The sequence below is a fragment of the Petaurus breviceps genome, unplaced genomic scaffold (genome assembly GCF_028583685.1).
Source record: "Petaurus breviceps papuanus isolate PSGF00001 unplaced genomic scaffold, PetGlider_PUasm1.0 164, whole genome shotgun sequence".
NCBI classification, from domain to species: domain Eukaryota; kingdom Metazoa; phylum Chordata; class Mammalia; order Diprotodontia; family Petauridae; genus Petaurus; species Petaurus breviceps.
The window spans coordinates 14,734,872-14,755,302 of NW_027185735.1; the positions used below are offsets into that span (position 1 = coordinate 14,734,872).

A 20,431-nucleotide genomic window follows, 5' to 3' on the forward strand; every position below is an offset into this window, starting at 1 on the left:
TTGGTGACATGCAGAGAAACAAGTTTAAGGCTGTGGTAGCTGAAGAAAACAGTCTTATTATTTACATTTTGTCTCCTGCATTAAAATGTGAGCTCCTTTGAAGGTAGAGTCCATTCTATTCCTTACTTGGCACATAATGAGCATTTAATAAATGCTTGATGACTGACTGTTGTTATGGGGGCAAGCCAGACTTGCAGAGTGGGCAGCCCAATTTCCAAGCCTCACCACACCAGTGATACAAATGGGACCATATGAAATTGTTCCACCCTGAAGCCCTGCTCTGTACCTCTGGTTCAGATGATCCTGACAGGTCTTCACTTCTGCACTACGTGGATGGCCACTTTCCATCAGGCTGTTTGCTGCAAGATTTACCCCATCAATCTGTGCCATCAGTGTCTTCATTTCCTGGTCCAGGATGTCAAACCTAAGACAGACATTACAATGTTCTGGGTATATAATATAACAATAAGAATAGCAGAAACACCACCACTAGATGTGGGGTCAAATCCCAGAGAAGTAAGATTTCTAATTCTTTCCCACCACCTCTTAAACAGTATATTCCTATATTTGAAAGGGAAGAAATCAGTGAAAAGGACAACTGTCACTCCAGGACACCCTGCTACTGTCAGATCCCTGGGTTCCACCTCTAATCTCTTGGTACTGAGGAATATCTTTCAACATAGCCTAATTTCAGACTTTCAGTCTTAATTTTGTGACCTAATGTCATAAAAGTCCCTCTCTTAGAGGCTGCTAGGTGGTGCAGTGAATAGAGTATTGGCCCTGGGGTCCAGGACCTGAATTCACATCTAGCCTGAGACACTTGACACTTACTAGCTGTGGAACCCTGGGCAAGTCACTTAACCCCAATTATCTCCATAAACAAACAAACAAAAACAAAGCAAACAAAAAGAAAAAAAGCAAAGCTTTGGTGAGGGTAAGGCAAGGGCTGTGTTAGCCTGGTTCTGACCTGTGCTGCACCACCTCTAGATCCTCCAGAGTGTCTGGGATCTCCATCCGAGACAGCCACTTCTCCTTCTCCCCCATCCACAGTTCACAGGCATCTGTCTCACCAAACACCGTATATAAATCCAGGGCATCCTGTAGCCTTTGCCGACGCAGGTCAGCCTGGGCTACCACCTGCTGGTAAAGTTCTCGGAGAGCTTGTAGCCGGTTGTTCACATCAGGAGAATCCCGGAATTCCTGTGGGAAGCTCTGGGCTTGCTGTTCCAGGTGCTCCATCACCCCACGACTTTCCTCCAGCTCCTCCAGAAAGTCCTTATGTTTCTTTCCCAGGGCCCGGGTAGCCCCTTCATCTTGTCCAACATCCTCTCCTGAGAGCAAGCGGTGGGCATCTTGCAGCCAGGCCTTCAGGTCATCAGCATCCCCCTGGAACTGGAAGAAATTCTCAGCATCCTGGAGGTTTTTCTTGCGGAAAGTAGCCAGCTCCTTCAGCTGGTCCCACAGGGCAGACACCTCCCGGATGCGGGCCTCAATCTGTGGGTACCCAAAGTGCTTCTGGGTAACCATCTCCTCTGCTTCCTTCATCATCTGCTCCAGGTGGACATCTAGTCCTCGTAGCTCATCCTCAAAGGCCTTGTGCTTACGCTGCAAGATTAACACACTGGTCAAGTCCTTGCCATAGTCCAGTGAGGAATAGATCTGCTCCTTCTCCTTGATCCAGCTCTCTGCCTCATCCATCTCCCAAAAAAACTTCCATAGTCGCTTGGACTGCTCCAGCCGAGCCTTCCTCCCCGCTGCCATAGAGCTTAACTCCCCAAAGCACAGATCCAAGTGGCTGACCCGGTCCTGAATGACCTGGGGGTCACAAGGCTGGTAACCTGAGTGAAGAAGAAAGGTGAACAACAAGGATGAGAGAGAGAGGTTCATTTTCACTGTAAAATTAAAACCAAGGATACAAATTGGCCACAGTAATCACATTTCTATAGCACTTCAGAGTTACAAAGCACTTTCCATGTCATAAGGAGACAGAGGATGCAAGTATTATTCATGTTATGAAGCTGAGGCATAGAAGGAATAAATGACTTTCCCAGAGCTAGATGGATGATAAATGTCAGAGCTAGGATTCAAACTCAGGTCTCTTGACTAGTGTACTTATGCTTATCCCATAAACCCACCTAAGGAGGCCATAGGCCAGGATGCTTAGAAGCCTGAGGGAAAGTGAAGTTGTTTTTGTTGTTGTTGCTGTAGTTTTGCTTTTGGGGGTTTTTTGGAGGGGGCTAGGCAGGGCAACTGGGGTTTAAGTGACTTGCCCAAGGTCACACAGTTAATAAGTATCAGGTGTCTGAGGTTGGATTTGAATTCAGGTCCTCCTGACTCCAGGACTGGTGCTCTATTCACCGTGCCACTGCTGCCCCTAAAGTTTTTTTTAAAACAAATTTCAATTTTATCTCTTGGGATACAGGGAAACTAAAAGGTGGAGCACTCTAAGCTTTGGGACTCAGGCCTAGGGCTGGACTGTCCTTTATGGTAGAAAAGGGAGTAAAAATTCACCTCAGCCTACTATCTCTAGCCAGCCCCAGACTGTGATTTATATATCATCCAGCCAAGCCATATACTGGGATATGAGGGCCTACCCAGCTTGGGCAGTTTGCCACTTGGCTGATACTGTATTCGGCCCCTCTTGGGCCAGAAACAATAATCAAGTCAGTACCGCCATTGCTACGAGAAATAGTAGAAAGAATACTAGTAAATCCTCCCTCTGACACTTAGTACCCATATGGCCTTGGGCAAATCACTCTTGACTTCTCTGGACCTCAATTTCCTCATCTATAAAATGAAGGGGATGAACTTGATGTCCTCTGAGATCCCTTCTTGCTTAACTATGATCCTATGGTTCCACTTGCAATTCCTGTGACCCTATAGATTCAAAGTCCCTTCCCTGGCCATCATTCCCCTATATTTTTTGTTTCTCCTTTGAGGCCAACGACCATCATGATTTTGTATTCGTATCCCTAGGGCTGACACATAGTAGGACTTAACAACTGCTTATCAAATGACTTACTGAAGAGCTCTCAGTAGGATTGTTTTATTGGTGGGAGGGCCTTTCTCAATGTTGAGGCACTATACTAACTCTTTTTTTTTTTTTAAGCAATTGGGGTTAAGTAACTTGCTCAAGGTTACATGGCCAGTTATTTCTGGGTGTGGTGCTAAGTATCAGAGCCCGGATTTGATCCCCAGGTCATCCTGACTCTGGGGCCGGTGATCTTACTTGCTGAGCCACCTGGCCTCCCCTAAGCAACTGGGGCTAAGTAACTTGCTCAAGGTTACACGGCCATGTGTTTCTGTGTGAGTGCTAAGTGTCTGAGCCTGGATTCAATCCCAGGTCATCGTGACTCTGACTCTGGGGCTGGTGCTCTTACTCGCTGTGCTACCTAGCTGCCCCACTATACTAACTTTTTAGGAAAATAGTAGGATGTTCCCTTTATAGGACTGGTGTTCAGGAGTTTATTCTCTGATCCACTATTTACTCAACCACCTACTATGCACAGGACACCATGCCAAATCCTGGGGGAAATAAAGACAAGATCTCATTGGTACTTGATCTCCAGGAATTTATGATTGTCATCTTGTGGTTCATATATATGATTTTAATTGGAAAGGATTTTCTGGTACTTGCAAATCCCATTTCAAACCCTGTTTTTGACAGTAGTTGCCTGGCATCTAATGACATTTGTTCCCCTTAAAGTCCCTTTCATAGAACCTTGATAAAGGTAAAAAGAAACTGAGCTTTGGGCCCTAAAGGGGAATTTGTTGTGGGTTTTACTGTTATGGAGAACTTCACAGAAGGGGAGGAAAGGTGGAATCTTAAAGCCAAGAGGAAATATCCTTTGCCCAACCTTTTCCATCCATGAACTGGAGAGCAGCTGATGTGATTGCCTTCACTTTATCTCCCTGGATGGCAATGTCAGCTTCCATCAGCTTGTGCTTCTGAAGCAGGTCTTCTACCTCCAACAAGTGCTTTCCAAACTCAGAGGACAGGAGATGAACCTAGGAAAGGAGAGAGAAAAAGTGAGTATACCTGTACCTCTTTTATAAAGAGAAAGAAAGGAGATGAGAAGCCATTCTGGAGAAAGCATTCAGCAGCACTTAGACCATGATGGCTAAAATGAATTAAAAAAAAAAAAACTAAACCTGTGATTTCATTGGTATAAGAAGAATTTACTCCCCCAGCACCTTCTCTGCAAATTCTAGTCTTAGAAAGTTATCTGGGGCACTAAGAGAAGCTAAGTGAGTGCCACAGTGAGTCACGCAGCTGGTACGTTTCAGATGCAGGATATGATGTCATGTCTTTCTGATGCCCAGGACAGTTCTCTCTCCCCATTAAACCATGTTGACTCTCATGGTGAAGATTGAACTAGAATATAAGGACCCTTCTTATAGCTACATGAGACCAAAGCACATGGGAGAGGGTAAAGTTTAGTGGAAGAGAGGACAGGGGGCTTGTGGGCAACCCTTTATATTGTACCGATCTGGTCGTTGTCTTACTATAGCTTGGTGGGGATTATTCAGGCTACAAATGTTCAGGCTCTTGGTCTTGCTCTTCCTCCCTTCTAGACAAACATCTTACCACTCCTTAACACTAACATTAAGAGGCGAGGCAAGCAGATAAATGTAAATCAATTTGTCTACTCCTTAATAGTTGGGCTGGGGGAGAAAGTGGAGAAAAGTTTGTCTGGAAGAAGTAGTAACCTCAGAGAATCTCAGAGATTGTCTAGTCCAACCTTTGCCCAGATCATGAATCCTTATTTTTGCCATTCATGTCTATTTAGATAATTTTAAGTCAGTTATGAAGATCATGGGTAGAGTCAAGGTTAATGGTAGGTAGGGACAGACGAGGACTGTGTCTTTGTTTCCCTATCCTGAGCCAGTGAAACTAACAACCATTCTCTGCCTCCTAACCTTGGGCAGGAAGGACCAGGAGGCTTCAGTCTGGTGTATTTACAAAAGGGTTTGTGATTTCTGGATCAAAGGAGTCAAAGAAGCATAAAATAATCCTCCACCCCAGGAACTCAGTGATAGGGCAAAGCTGCTAGGTGTTGGCAATGGAGAAGAAGGGAGCGAGATCTGCCACTGAGAGGCCAGACCTTGATCTCATCTATCCAGTCGATGCTGTGAAGCATATCCTGGAAAAGCTTCTGCAGTGTCAGGGTCATCTCCAGCCTCTGGCGCCGAGACTGTAGCAGATCCAACAGGTAGGACCACATACGCAGGATGTTGTCCTTTCTCGCCTTGATGCGCTTCAAGTCATGATAATTCTCCTTCTCCAGCTCCTGGGCCAGATCCTCCAGGGCCTTCACCCTCTCCTCATAAGCAGCAGTGTCTGTCTCGATGGCTTCATGCTTCTTCTTGGCTGCTTCCACAGCTGCCAGGTCATAACCAAAGTTATCCTGTCCCACCAGGGAGAAAACACAAGAGATGGAAACGTTAGACTCCCATTCTACGCCCAACATTTAGTCAGAAGATTCAGACCCACCCCCATACAGACACAACAAGGAATCATCAGGAACTGTCCTGTTTCCCAGTGGGTCATTAGAAAGAAATCTTTAGGTTCATTCAAATAATAATTTTCAGCATTAGCAGAATACATTCAAAGTTTATAAAGCACCTTTCATCTGTTCTCTCATTTGAGCCCCACTATAAGCCTCTGGGGTAGGTATTGCAATTATCCCCATTAGCAAGACGAGGAAATGAGGGCTCAGAAAAACATTTAAATAATTTGTTCAGGGTCATAAGGTTATGTTTGTCAGAGATGGGATTTGAATGTAGGTCTCAACTCCAGTCCTAGCGTTCTAACTTCTCCTAAATACCACAGGTTTAAAGGTAGTCTTCTAGACCTTACAACTCAGGTCTCCTCCTCATTTTGCAGATGAGGAAACTGAGGTCACACAAGTAGTATCAGAGAAAGATTTAAATCCAAGCCATCTGACTCCAAGTCCAATCTCTTTTCATTGTACCACATTCTAGACGAGTTCTAGTGGGAACTAGTTTTGCTCTTTTTGGTTTCTAACTCAAAGCCAAATTCTGAAAGTCTGAGCAACTCACAAGGACTTTCTAAGGGGTGTCATTATTTAGTCTATGGTGCTTAAGTAGCTCCACATTGGCAAGCTTGGGCCCTTCATAGTTTTTTTTCTTCTAGATATGGGCAGGGCAAAGAGCCCATCTGCCTACAGTCTGGTTTCCACATATAGGGATTTACATTTGCACATGCAAATACATAAATATTCTTCAAGAATGATTGTTTTCTGTTCCTAGTCTGAATTTAACTTAATTTCAATCCACATGTTAGAGGAGAAGAAACATCTCTCTGGGAAAATGGCCCTGTGGTCAATTTCAGATTGGATAAATATGTCAGAATCCTGCACTCCAAAGTCTTCTATGACTGGAGCAAGTATGAAGAACTAGCACAAACGAAACGAACAAACCCCCCCCCCCCAAACCAACACATTGCACTTACACACATACACAAATACGAGTCCTAATCGTGTGTGTAGCCTACAACTATAATCTATAGTCAAAGCATACCCTAACTTTAGCTGGAGCTAACAGCCCATATAAACCAGCTCTGATGAAGCTTTCTGGAAATGAGGCTTAACATCTATAATCTGTTTATCTCCCACAGGGTTCCTTAAAAATAAGACATAAGAATTTCTGGTCATTTCCAATTTAAGCTGAACCTGAAAATAGTATAAAAAGAGATAAATCCCAAGTACTGATTTGCATTCAGAAGTAGGTATAGCAAGGAAAGTCTGGGAAGAAATTTAGAAAGGCAAGTGATAAGAGCTAATATGTCACAGGAGGACAGAATAAAAGGTTGTATCTATACCAAAATACTCAAAATAACATTTTTTGTGGTAGCAAAGAATTGGAAAAAAAAATGGAATTCCCATTAGTTAGGGAATGGCTACTCAAATTGTGGTATGTGGTTGCAATGGAATAGTACTATACCATAAGAAACAATGAATACAAATTCAGAAAACTATGAGAAGCCTTAGATGAACTGATACAGAATAAAATAAAGAGGATCAAGAAAAATATATACAATAACCACAATATTGGAAATAGAAAACAACAATAAAAACAAACCAAAAAACATGAAACTAAACATCATATTTGTGAATGACTAAGTTTGGACCCAGTGGAGAGAGAAGAAAATGCACCTCCCTTCCTTCTTTGCAAAGGTGGGGAATCACAGGTATGGAACACTACATTTACTAGGAGGCTCAGCTGGAGTCTTTTCTCATTTTGCTTTTATTCTTTTTCTTTTCTACAAGAAACTTGCAGGGAAGGAGATGGAGGAAGGATATACTCTAAAAGGTAATGTAAAAACAAGGATATCAATAAAAAAAATTAAGGTATTAATATTTAAGCATATTGCTGGTAGGTAGATTTGCCCATATCATGCCCTATCCTTATCACAGAGTAAAAAGTAACAAAAGCAGCAACAGAGTCACAATGAAGCATAAAAGAGAAGGCCTTCTGGAGCGGCTAGGTGTCACAGTGAATAGAGTACCGGCCCTGGAATCAGGAGGACCTGAGTTCAAATTAGCCTCAGATACTTGACACACTTACTAGCTGTGTGACCTTGAGCAAGTCACTTAACCCTAATTACCTTGTCTTGCCTTGCCCCCTCAAAAAAAAAAAAAAAACCCCAAAAAACAAAAAAACAAACACCAGAAAAAAGAGAAGGACTTCTGAAGCAAGTCAGACAGGATGATAAAGGGATGACAGGTTTGCTCATGTGCTCCTGAAGCAACAGCATTGGAAAGTCTTCTAAAGAAAGTCTGGATGGTCCACACCTTTAATGCTCACTTCAGCCATCCATCTTTGAGATTCGGGGCATGTAAAGATGTTGTCCATCAAATCTACTGGGTTGCCCCAGCACCACAGCTCTGGTGCCAGCTCATATGCCCAGAGGGTTAATACTATGGACCTCTCCCTACCAGGAACCTGAGAGTCACTCATACTAACTTCAAACATTACCTGGGCAACCAGGCGCTGGTTCTCATTTAGCCACGTCTCCCTCATTGCAGCCTTGCGGTCAAAGCGCCGGGCCAATTGCTCTAATTTCTCTTGTCGAATGAGTTCATTCCTCAGGGCTAGCTCCCGCCGATATTCAGCTTCCTCCAGGCTTTCCCAGGCCTGTAGGTAGGAACAGGTCCAGCATTAGAAATGGAATGTACTGGGAGGGTGGGGTTCCCTGACAAGGTGTGGTGCCATGTTTTAATAGGCACTTGGTACAACTGGGGCACGTGGAAGGGTGAGGGTAGAAGCCAATACTCTATTGAATAAATGAGGATAGGCTTGTAATGTAACAGCAGCCTTTACCCCACATATCCAGATGACTAAGTTTTCTGAGTATAAGTTTTTCTCTGATCCTTCATAGAAGCATCAAAAACCTGACCTTTGTTGTATAGCCTATGTTATATACATATTAAAATTTCCTGGGCTTTAAAATCTTGCAAAAATTTTCTGTACATTTTCTCCCCCCTTAGAATTTCTCTCCTTGAGAGAAAGGGCTGTGTTTTTGCTTGTCTTTGTATACCCAGCACTTAGCACAGTGCCTTGTACTTGGTAAGTACTTAATAAATACTTGTCGACTAATTTCTGTAACACAAAAACAGAAACAGCCAACAGTATTATCTACAAATGTCCCTGCTTTCTTGTCCTCCTGACAGTAACCAATCAAATAGATGGCCAGGAATGCATTCTGTGTGTCAGGATACATACTGGACTGAGTTGACAGACGATGAATGGAATTTGACTGATCATTGCCTTCAGGTAGTACCCAAAAACAACCTGCATATGGAATCAATAACACTGAAAAAGATGGTTTAATTTACCCAGTCTAGTATTGACCAATTCCCTATACTGATATGTGGAACCAAATCAACCTCCCTGGCAAAGCATAATGGAAAATGCAGCTGTACCCGGTTGATGTCAGACACAAGTTTCCCTTCATGCGGTGTGTACACTTTCTGATTGTTGGCCCTCATCCTGGACTGGATGGTGAAAAGTAGGACTTCCAGATTCCCTTTCTCTTGAAATCTAAATGAAAACAGAGAGAGAAAAATTGGTCTCTAGATCTCCAAAGTATAATCTCCTACTCAAACTAAACATGTTATCCCCGTGACTTAGAGTTTGGAAACCATGCCAAATTTCCCTTGGAAGCTAGGAAAGCATGAAAGGGAGTAGGAAACAATGATTTCTATCCTGTTCAGCTGTCAAAATACCTCTGGATATTTACTAGTCAAGACAAAATAAAGCATGGATCGTCATAATATAGATCAGAGATAACAGCCATTGTCATCTGAGCACTTGTCTCTTACTTGCTTTCACAGGGGAATAACTAACTGGAGTATTTTTCTAATAACCTTTGACTATGTGATGTTGCATTAGTCAATATCAAGCAATGCCTCAGCCATTCTGCACACAGTAGAAGTTTTCTGGTAAGCTCTTCAGTCAATTCTTCATTTGGTAAGTCAATAACAACACTAACAAGGCATTATACTCATAATGACATGCTGCACTAAAAGCCATTTTCAAAAATCTGTAAAATTGTAAGGTCACAGCATAAGCCTAAATGCACAGAAAGTCCCAAAGTATTTTTTTAAATTACTGTTAAAAAGAAAAGCAACAGCCAGGCTGGGTCTTTGAAGGCATGTGGGTGTCAGGAAGGAGAGATAGAAATAGGCTATATTGACCTGAACCCCCAGGTCATAGTTCCAGACAGTTTCACTCTCAATCTCTGCAAAACCCTATGAATTTCAATGACATCTTTGATTCACTCGAAAATAACAGAAGAGGAAATCAACTTATCCTATAACATCAATACTGTAAAAATGAACAACTCTGATCAGTGAAATAACTTTAATTCCAGGAGACTGATGAAGAGCAACGGCCCACCTAAAGTCAGAGAAATGAAGAACTAATATGCAGAATTAGAAACTCATTTTGAGATATGTCCAATGTGGGAATTTGCATGCTTGACTGCTAATATAATAGAAAGGTTTTATATTTCTTTCAAGTAAGATAATATTTGTATAGTGCTTAGCACACTGTCTAGCACATACTAGGTACTTAATAAATGTTTATTCCCTTCTTTTTTCTTTCATTGAGTAGGGGGAGGTAGATGGGAGAAAAATGCTTAATAATTTAAAAATATATTTATCAAAAATTAGATAACAGAATATTCTGATACAATATTCTATAGCTTCTTTGATAACTATCGTTTCTAGTGTTCTAGGGATCAGTCCTACACTATGGTGTCCAACCCAAGAAACACCCAACAATTTCCAGTACTCATAAAGGTTTTTGCAAGAGCCTTGGCCCTGAAACATTGTCTATATAGCCAAGAGATAACATCCCCGTGCACAATACCTATCACTCTCACAAGGGATGATGTCTGTATTGAATTTAGAACCTTAAAAGTGGGTCAGTGTCAGAAAAGAAATCAGATACTTGTTTATAGGTACATTCTAGACTCCATGTCTCACCTTTCCTTGTTTAAGAGCCATGAATGAAGAGTTTAGGAAGATAGAAGGCAGGAGGAGGAGCAGGTTTAACTGATGAGTGATGAAATCCACTTCTGGAGAATTGGGCGATCTACTGGCAAATAAGCAAGTCCATACTCTGTGTATATGTATGTGTGTGTGTGCATGTGCATGAATGGACAGAATAAGCATTTCTGAAGCACCTATTAGGCATATGGGTGTCAGAGAGAAGAGACAGAAATAGGCTATGCATAGACTATATACAGTGCACTGTGCTAAGCACTTTATAAATACTATCTCATTCGATCATCAAAATAAAAGTTATGTACTACAGTAGAAATAATAATAATATCAACAATAACATATAGCCCTTACTATGTGTCAGGCATTGCACTCTTTTACAATTATGATCTCATTCAATCCTCATAAAAACCCTGCGGGATAGGTTATCTCCCATTTTACAGATAAGGACACTGAAGCAAATAGAGGTTAAGTGACTTTCCCAGGGCCACACAGCTAGGAAATGTCTGAAGTCAAATTTAAAGGTAGATCTTCCTGATTCCATCTATCCACTGTCCCACCTAGCTGCAAGTCATTACTCAAGCTGAGGTAGAAAAGAAATCCTGTTAAAGTTTAGACTGAAAAGTTCAGCATAGGAAGTGGCAAAGAAGGAAGATAACCATGATGATTAATGGCAATTCCACACAAGGACGCTAGGCTGAGATTATAGACATCAGTGGGACTGGAGAAATGAACATTGCATTAGAGCAAAGCAATATAGCAGTTCTAAAGCAAAGGTGGTTCATTGAAAAGCTGTAGGCTAAGAATCAAAAGTCTAGAAAATCACTTGTCTTACTTATAAGATGGGACTAATTAATAAATAACACCTAACTCCCTACACAGATGGGTTATATGGGGCTGGATCAAGATTGGAGAGGGGAGTGATAATTGACTTGAAGAATTTTAACCTCTTACACAATGAAGAAACACCCAAGGGGTGACTAGGTGGCACAGTGAATAGAACACCAGCCCTGGAATCAGGAGGACTTGAGTTCAGATCTGACCTCAGACACTTAACACAAAAACTAGCCATGTGACCTTGGGCAAGTCACATAACCCCAACTTCCCTCCAAAAAGCAAGAAAAAAACACCCCAAAAGATTGAAACCACCAATGAAATCCCAACCTATATCAGAAAGGCAGCAAGATCATGGTCTCAAGTCTTGCTTCTGAGACGTACTGATACTGGCTGTGTGATCCTGAGCAGTCACTTAACTTCTCAGTGACCTAGACAACTCTCAAATTGAAGAAAAGGTGTTGACCTACATTGGTAGAGGAACTTTCCTCATCCAGGAATTCCTTACACCAAAGAAAGCACAAGTTAGTCCCTGTCCCTATACCTGTCAATAAACTTCCTTCTGTTCCATGGTCTATCTATCCAACATCATTCACCTTACAGATGACTGCCTCACATTTGTGTCAATATAGTCATAGGGAAAATAGGGAAAATATACCTTCCCTCCTAAAATAAACAAACAGACTAAAGCTTATGGAAAAATAATAAGGTACAGGTGCATTATACAAAGTAGTAGAAAAATGATGTCATTTCTATAAACAAACACCTCTAATTTTGCGACTATTTATGAATGCCATTAGTATCAAACCAAGAGCTAGGGGAAGAAGTGACCCAAACTCTCCCATCTTCCAAAATTCCCTTTTTCTACTGGGGACACAATTATCCTTCTAGTTACTCAGGCATACAACTTCAGCGATCTTGGACTCTTTTCTCTTCTTCAAGCCCATACTCAATCTGTTGTCCAATCTTAAAGATAGGGTAGTCCCATACAATATTTCATATGTCACTTTCTCTCCACTCATACAACCACCAGCCTTGTTCAGACCCTCATGACCTCTCACCCAGACTACTAAAACAGCCTCATAATTGATCTGTAGCCTCTCTTTCTCCAATCCATTCTCCACACAGCTGCCAAATAGAGATTAGTAAAGCAGAGGTCTGACCATACCACCTTACTGCTCAAAATAATCTAAATATCATCTAGGATAAAAAAAAAACTCCTCTATTTGGCTTTTAAAGCCCTTCACAACCTGCCTCTAGGCTAACCTTTCCTGGCTTATTACACAATACTCTCCTTCACACCCTCTATAATCTACCCAAATTGGCTTCTTGGCTCTACAGTCATTCATGACATTGCACTGTCTCCATGTCTTTGCACAAGCTGTCTATCATGCCTAGAACACATTTTCTTCTCACCTTCTTAGAATCTTCTACAGGAAGATAAACTTATGCCTTCTACAGGAAGCCTATTCGGATGAGTTGCTATTCCCATTCTCCCCAGAAATTGTTTTGCATATATTTTATATTTAATTTTCTATGGGTATGTTATTTCCTCCCCAATAGAACATAAGTAGCTTGAAGGCAGATACTATTTCTTTTTTTGCCTTTGAATCCTCAGTCCCTGGCACATAGTAAGCTTAATAAATGTTTGCTGAAAGAATCAATAAATGCATTCCTAGTTAACTCAGTAAATGTCTTCTGTACAGATATGACCCTTACTTGGGTGGCTTCTCCACAGTACGGTAGGTGCTGAAAGATTGCAACTGCTGTTGTAATCCACTCAAGGAGTTAGCAAATTTGCGGCTGTTGAGGACAGTAATAGTCTGCTCAATCCAGGTTAGCAGATCAGAGGCCAGCCCACTGTATTTTTCAATCATCTTCTCAGTCTCAATAGCATGGTCAATCACCTGGAAATTATAAACAGCAAGGACATTAGCATTATTATTATTGAAAATAACGATATTAATGAATAATAACAACATTCATGGCAATCAGAATCAGAGAATCCTTTGTAATGCTTTACACCTCCTTTTAGGCAGATTATGCAGCAAGCTACTAGAGTTGAACCCATTTCTCTACTGAGTTGTATAGATTTAGCTCATTACTCCTGCCTGAAGCAAGGAAAGTAAACCGAAAGCCAGAGAGGTCTTGCTTCGTTTTCACTGACACAATCAGAAAAAAACTCAAGTCTGTCAGCATTCAGAAGGGAGTAACCCCTGGAGAAAACATAAGTGGGCTAACCAGTAGAGAACAGCAATCATGTCACAGACTGTTTACACAATGCCTAGCACACTGTAGGGGCCAAAGAGCTAGAAAACCACAAGAAAAAAAAATTAAGACTGCTAGAGGGGTGTGGCAGGTCATTAAGCACTTAGAAATTGGCTTTCCATGGTACAAGGGGACCCAGAACTGCAGACAATGATGTGTTTTAGGAAAAGATGTGAAATTGAGAGAATTCAGCTTTGGAGTCTTGTCAATGTAGCTGTGGATGGGTTCAGCCAAGGTGGAAAGAGTCTGTACCAGCACTAAAGATAAGCCACCTTCCATCATGAGTCTCTGCTGGTCCATCACAACAAGAACCCAAGCAAAGCATGCCCCACACAGGGAATTCAAACTCTGTGATGACCCAAGGTTCATGATCAATGATAAAAGGGGAGAAAGGAGTATAAGTCAGAGAAATTCCTAGACTTCAAATAGAGTTTGGCTCCATATGCAAGGGAAGAAGGTGACTTGCTAGAGTTTTCTGTCTAGTCCATACCTTTCCAACACGTTTGCCCTCCACAGCCAGCACCTTCATCTTAGAGAAATAATGGTAAAATGCCACCACATAGGTAATGATGGATTTCTCATCGGGGTTTTCTGTGAAGACATCTGCAAGAAAAAAGTGACTAGACTTCATATAGCAATCAGTCATTCAATTTGAGGAAAAAATTAGGAGCCTAGGAAAAAATCAGGCTTATAATAAGGTATTCGTCCCAAATATTGCATTGCCCCTATTGCACAGAGCTCACTATAGTTCTGGATCACAGAATTGACAACAGGTTCCAAGGAAATATCAAAGAATAGTAATGGGGGAGAAATGGGTCTGTGGTTTTAGAGACAGGAAATAAAAAATCCAGAGTGAAAACAATTTTGTAACAGAAGAGGAGGGTTAATACACTTCACAATGGATTAGGGTGGGAAGGACTTCATGAGCTGCACTATATATCAGACACTAGTCGTGCACAGGTATAAGGTGAGACCTTGCAAACTCATGTGGGCTCTCGGGACTCACTCTGCACTTAGACCTGATTGCTATTCCAGAAAGGGCTCTGCAACAAAAGTAAGCTCTGATTGAGTCCTTGTCTATCTAAGATGTCATTCACATGGAGAACGGGGCTTTGCTCCAAGGCTCCAACACCTGGTGGTTCATGCTTTCTCCCTGTGGTGATCACCATCCCTATATCTTTTCTCGTGGTACTCACCTACATGACACATTAGGTTCTGGGCAATCTCACTGCTTCCATGGTCTCATTCTCTCTCAAGAAACCCCCCTTATTCTTCAACCTCCAAAGTGGTAAGAGCTAAACTGCCTCCCCCCTTCATATAAATGTATTTATAGCCAGACTTTCCTCTGTAACCCATCCCCAGCTGTTTTTTTACCCTAGTGAAAATATTCCTAGTTATAACTCTGGGATGCAATAAAGGAATTGGTCTGGAAACAAGATGGAGGTTGAGAGAATATTTCTGGTTTACCTTCTGGGTCAAGGAGTGGGATGATGCCCAGTTGCCTTTCTGCCACATCAAATGCATGTTCCAGGTTGTGTCTGGCATTGGAGTCCTTTAGTTTCTCAAAGTCAATCAGATCTGGCCTGGGAGTGAAGCCAGAATATTAAAAAGGAGATCACTATAGTATCTGCATCTAGTAGGGAAGCAATAGCATGGGATTAAGCCTAACCACAGGGACAGATCTTGAACTGGTAAAGGGAAAACGCATGGGAGGAGAAGTGGAGGTTACAAGAATGAGGGAGAAGGGAAACTTTGGGGAAAATGAACAGAACAAGAGGGAGCAACAATGAGATTAGGAATGGAAAGAAAGACAGCAGCGGATGTGATGGGCATTCAATTAAGGGGGAGTACTGAGAGTATTAAAAATTCCTAATGCATAAAATTCACATGAATTTCAAACAATAACTTGTACATGAAATGCAAGGCTTAAATACAGCCCAACTAATTAAATATCTCAACAGGATCCCAAAGACCTCTTACCGATGCTTGTGAATCAAGGCATTAAAAGCCAGGCCATCCTTCCAACTGGAGGTAAAATTGGTGACATTGACATGGGGATAACTGCATTCAAGAGAAATATTTTTAAAAGTAAGAAATGGGATTCATTGAACTCTCAAATGTGTATGTATATGAAATGTGAGAACGATTACATATTTTAAGTAACGACTTTATCTTCCCTTCCCAATCATCCTAAATATCAGACAACAATCAGTTAAACCATCCCAAGGATGTCCCCTCACCAAATGGCCAGGGACCAAATGACTCATGTGTTTTCTCATTAAAAGAAAGACCAGACCATTTTGATGAAGAACCCTATAATTCATGACTCAATACAACAAATAAGGATAGATTTGCACCAATTATTTTTAGGTCATTTGGGGTGGTGAGGTTTATGTGTCCATTTATGCTTTGAGCACAGTGTTTTGGGGAGAGCAAAGCAGCAGTGGTAATAGTGGGTGTAAAATAAGTCAGTGACTTCCATTCGCAGAACATACCCTGATGTCTTCATCTGACACCAAAGCAGTAGTGCATCCTTAGCAGAGCGAGTCTCCTGACCCTCTTGAGTTTGAACAACTATGTCTTGGATCTGGCAAGGGAAAGAACAAAATAAGAGAGATTTTTTCTGTGCTACTTGATTTCTACTGTGTACTCTCTATTTCTCTCTCTCTGATCTATAACAGAGATTGCCTGACCTGTGTAAATCCCAACCAAAAGCAGCACAGAATTAATAACCCACCCCCAAATCATTACCATTGGACCTCTTTGGTAAGGGGAGTGGGAACCTTACCTTATGTAAGACTGAGCCTTTAATTAACTTAAGATTGAAAGGGATGCTGAGAACTAATTGGAACAGAGGTCACTAGCCTTCATCTTTGGAAGTTCAAAGCTGGGCCACAGGAACAAAAATCACTAGCTGGACGAACTGTGTTTTAACTATTAGTCCTCTTTACTTTTCACTCTTCCTGATTCTAGTGTTATTTTGTGTATCTCATCCATCCACAGAAAGTGAAATCAGATCAGTCAGGAATGTAAGTTCCTAGTCTAATGGGCTCTTTGAATTCAAGTTGAACAGTTATCTCTATTTTTCCCTTAACCTTTAAAACATTCCCCTAGACTTTCAACCCCCTAAAGGAGCTCATTCTTTGCCAGACACTATCAAATTTTAAGTGCTCAAGATTGGACAGTCAACCCAGTGGCTAAAAGGTTCTTTCTCATTACTCCTTCCAAAATTCCCTTATATCTACTGTGGCTCTAGAATTTCAGGATGAGATAGGCAAAAAACCCAGAGGAAAAAAAAGAAAGAGAAAGTCTTTCAACAACCAATAACATAGCTAGTATTGTAGCTATCCCCACTCAAGAGAGTGAGCAACTGCCAACATGGTTTATCATTGGCTTCAGCGATCTGTCTCTTCTCAGGTCACTCAGCAAGCCAGACATGTGAACCCTAATTTCACTGTCTCAGCATGGGTTTTCTATAATTATAATAGATTTATTATAATAAATATTATTTTATATCATAAAGGAATTTACATGTATTATCTCATTTGATACTCACATCATAAGTAGATAGTGCCAGTATCATTATAGTCACTTTAAAAATAAGGAAACCAGGGTGGCTAGGTGGCGCAGTGAGTAAAGCGCCGGCCCCAGAGTCAGGAGGACCTGAGTTCCGTTCCAGCCTAGACACTTAACACCCACACAAAAATACCAGCTGTGTAACCTTGAGCAAGTTACTTAACCCCAATTGCCCTCCAAAAGGCAAAAAATAAAAAAATAAAAAATAAATGAAAAAATAAAAATAAGGAAACCAAGGTCAAGGAGAGAGATTAAGCAATTTGCTTGAGGTTAAATAACTTGTATATGTTGGAGCTAGAACTCGAACTCAGGTCTACTGATATTCATCTAGTACTTTTTCAAGAGGATAAATTGATATATATATACACACACACACATATGTTTTAATTTTTTTGTTGTTTTTTACTTATTTTCAGTCATGTCCAACTCTTCATGACCAATTTGGGGTTTTCTTGGCAAACTAAGATGGTTTGTCATTTTCTTCTTCAGCTTATTTTATAGATGAGGAAACTGAGGCAATGTTAAGTGACTTGCCCAGGGTTACACAACTAGTAAGTATCTGAGGGTGGATTTTAATTCACGTCTCACCACGTAGCCATCCTATAAAGAGTCCTCAAGTCCTGTCTCTGACCTCATACAGGCTATGTGACCCTGAACAGTCACTTAACCTCTCAGGTGACCCTAGATGATTTTCTAAGACTATAAAGGGGCAGAACAGTTGATAATTTGCATTGGTGGAATAAATTTCCTCACCAGGATATCCCTTGTTGTTGAGTGATGTCCAACTCTTAATGACCCCATGGACTTGTCCACAGGATTGTCTTGGCAAAGATACTGGATTGGTTTGCCTTTTCCTTCTGCAGTGTGTCCCCACTTTACAGATGAGGAACTGAGGCAAATAGGAGATAAGTGACTTGCCCAAGGTCACATAGCTAGTAAGTGTCTGCAGCCAAATATGAACTCAGCTCTTTCCTGACTCCAGACATGGTGTTCTATGCAATGCACCACCTAGCTGCCCCTAGGATGTTTCTACTTCAATAAAATTACAGACCTGGACAAACTTTCTATGAACTGCTGCTCTCTCTTCCCCAGTCCAACAAATCCAATCTCCCTTTTCTATTACCAAAACCTTACCTGGAAGCGAAGAATGATAGTCCAGATGAGACCCAGGACGAGGCGGTGGTTGCCATCGACAATGTCATGAGAGCCCATATTTTCCAGATGTACTCTCTGCTCCTTGAGGAACTGCAGGGCTTTGTCAACATTCTCCAGGCAGTGAATTCGCATCTTTCCCTTTGTAGGCTTCGGCTGGGAGGAGACATAACAATCAAAGTAAGAGCAAGAGTGGACAAAGAAGCTAATGGTATACTTTTATAAGTAGCTGTAGCATTAGAAAAGCAAAACAGCTTGGGTGATATTAATGAAACACCCTACAAACTAAATATATCCTACTCCTTCCTTGAAACTACTAAAATTCCTACCCTTTTCCTTAAGTTTCAGCTCAGCTTATTCAAAGTGTTGTTCAGATGCTTTGGTACATTTCCTGGGATCTAGTCCTAGCTTCCTACAATTGATATTGAATAACAGGGTAGTTATTATATTGGAGATAGTGAGATCTATACCAGTCAACAACCTCTGCATTACCACTTCCAAAGCTCCCAGCTGTGGCTCTACCAAAAGGGATGAAGAGTATTTGAAGGGAAGTCTCCAATCCCCACCAGCTACAACTCTCAGTGGCACCAGATAATTAGAAATAATTCAACTCAAAAAACATTTATTAAGTACCTACTGTATGGAAAATATTAAGCATTAAAGATACAAAAACAAAAACAAACAGTCCCTGTCTTCAAGGAGTTTACATTCTAATCTCTCAGGACCATAACTAAAGAACTATTAGTGTTGACTCCAGGGGAGGCATTACATCAGTTCTGCAAGAGAAGGAATCCTGTGGAGAAAAGTATCTGAGGAAAAACGATCTAAGAAGAAGAGGGGCATAAAAATGTCATATACACATTCCCATTTCATATTCAATTCAATGATTTAACCAGGTCACACAACAAGTAAATGTCTGAGGCAAGATTTGAACTCGGGTCTTCTTGATTTCAAGTCTAGCATTCCATCCATTATATCACCTAGCTTCCCCTTAATATGAAGTCAATATATTAAATATTTCCAAGTATGGTTAGGGAAATTGGTCAAGACACTTCCTTAAATGAGGTCTCCCTTTTTGCCCTGGTTTTGGAGTGATTTCTAGCAAAAAGAGATGGGTGTGTTTCTTAGGGTCATGATGACTTGAGAAAGCACATAAATCTGTCCCTCTTAAAAAAAAAAAGTCAACCCTTTTGAACAAGCAACCTTATGGCAGTAAACCATGGCAAATCTGAGAAGCTTTACCAGCATCTCTCCTGAGAGGACTTCCAGAAGTTTGATGAGCATCCTTCCATCCCGCAGGTCCTTGTAGAGGTCAGCAATACGGCAGGACACACGTGCCAGGTGTGAGTTCACCCATTTTGTGAAAGTCTTTTTTTGCACAACTTCCCGCTCGTCTACAAAAGGAGAAGAATTCCAGGTAAGGTATCACAAGGCTGCTGAGAATCGGTGTACCAGGCATAGGAAGTTTGTGCCACGTCCACAACCTTCATGAGAATATTCAGTAGCTATAATCCAGGTCACATTTTTAGCAGATGCTCATATATCATTAGTGCCAAGACAGTGAAGCTATCAGCTTCCTGACTACACAGTGGTGGCTCCTGGGTACCATATCATACCTGGAAATCCAACTACTCAGTTGATCTTGAGTCTTTACATGCTGTGGCCACCAGTTCTCAGAACCACTAAGCCAAAGTGAACAGATTCCTTCAGTCCCCATATGCTGTTTCCTCTAGATTCCTTCAGTCTATTTCCTCTAGATTCCTTTTCTCCTGGGAATTCACCAAGTATAATACCCACAGGGTTAAAGCTAACATGTAAGAGAAAGAGTGAGGTGAAGAGTAAAAGAAACTTTACCCCTCGTTTGTCCTGGATTATACATTTCAAAGAATTAAGTCAGACCGTATGCTGATAAAGTGATAAAAGAAAATAACTTCCTTGGGCAGGGAGCAGATCTACAACCTGCAATTTCTCAACTCTATTCATTCTTTAGTAACTATGGACTTATTTTCTACAATATACCATAGAGCAGGACCAAGAGGGAGTTGAGAAAGGAGATGAGAAGGAATCCC

At 41.3% G+C, this 20,431-nt stretch overlaps 1 protein-coding gene across 1 annotated transcript in view; it reads right to left on the bottom strand.

Moving 5' to 3' along the window:
• SPTB (spectrin beta, erythrocytic) overlaps positions 1 to 20,431 on the bottom strand; it is a 168,991-nt gene that overhangs the window by 81,266 nt on the left and 67,294 nt on the right. The window contains exons 3-15 of the mRNA XM_069082374.1: positions 19,605 to 19,756; positions 18,345 to 18,518; positions 16,130 to 16,221; positions 15,615 to 15,695; positions 15,102 to 15,217; positions 14,125 to 14,237; positions 13,086 to 13,273; positions 8,949 to 9,066; positions 8,002 to 8,160; positions 5,106 to 5,408; positions 3,858 to 4,008; positions 968 to 1,838; positions 287 to 424 (exon numbers count right to left, since the gene is read on the bottom strand). Coding sequence (XP_068938475.1) covers positions 287 to 424; positions 968 to 1,838; positions 3,858 to 4,008; positions 5,106 to 5,408; positions 8,002 to 8,160; positions 8,949 to 9,066; positions 13,086 to 13,273; positions 14,125 to 14,237; positions 15,102 to 15,217; positions 15,615 to 15,695; positions 16,130 to 16,221; positions 18,345 to 18,518; positions 19,605 to 19,756 — 2,656 coding nt within the window. The remainder of the gene's footprint in view (positions 1 to 286; positions 425 to 967; positions 1,839 to 3,857; positions 4,009 to 5,105; positions 5,409 to 8,001; positions 8,161 to 8,948; positions 9,067 to 13,085; positions 13,274 to 14,124; positions 14,238 to 15,101; positions 15,218 to 15,614; positions 15,696 to 16,129; positions 16,222 to 18,344; positions 18,519 to 19,604; positions 19,757 to 20,431) is intronic.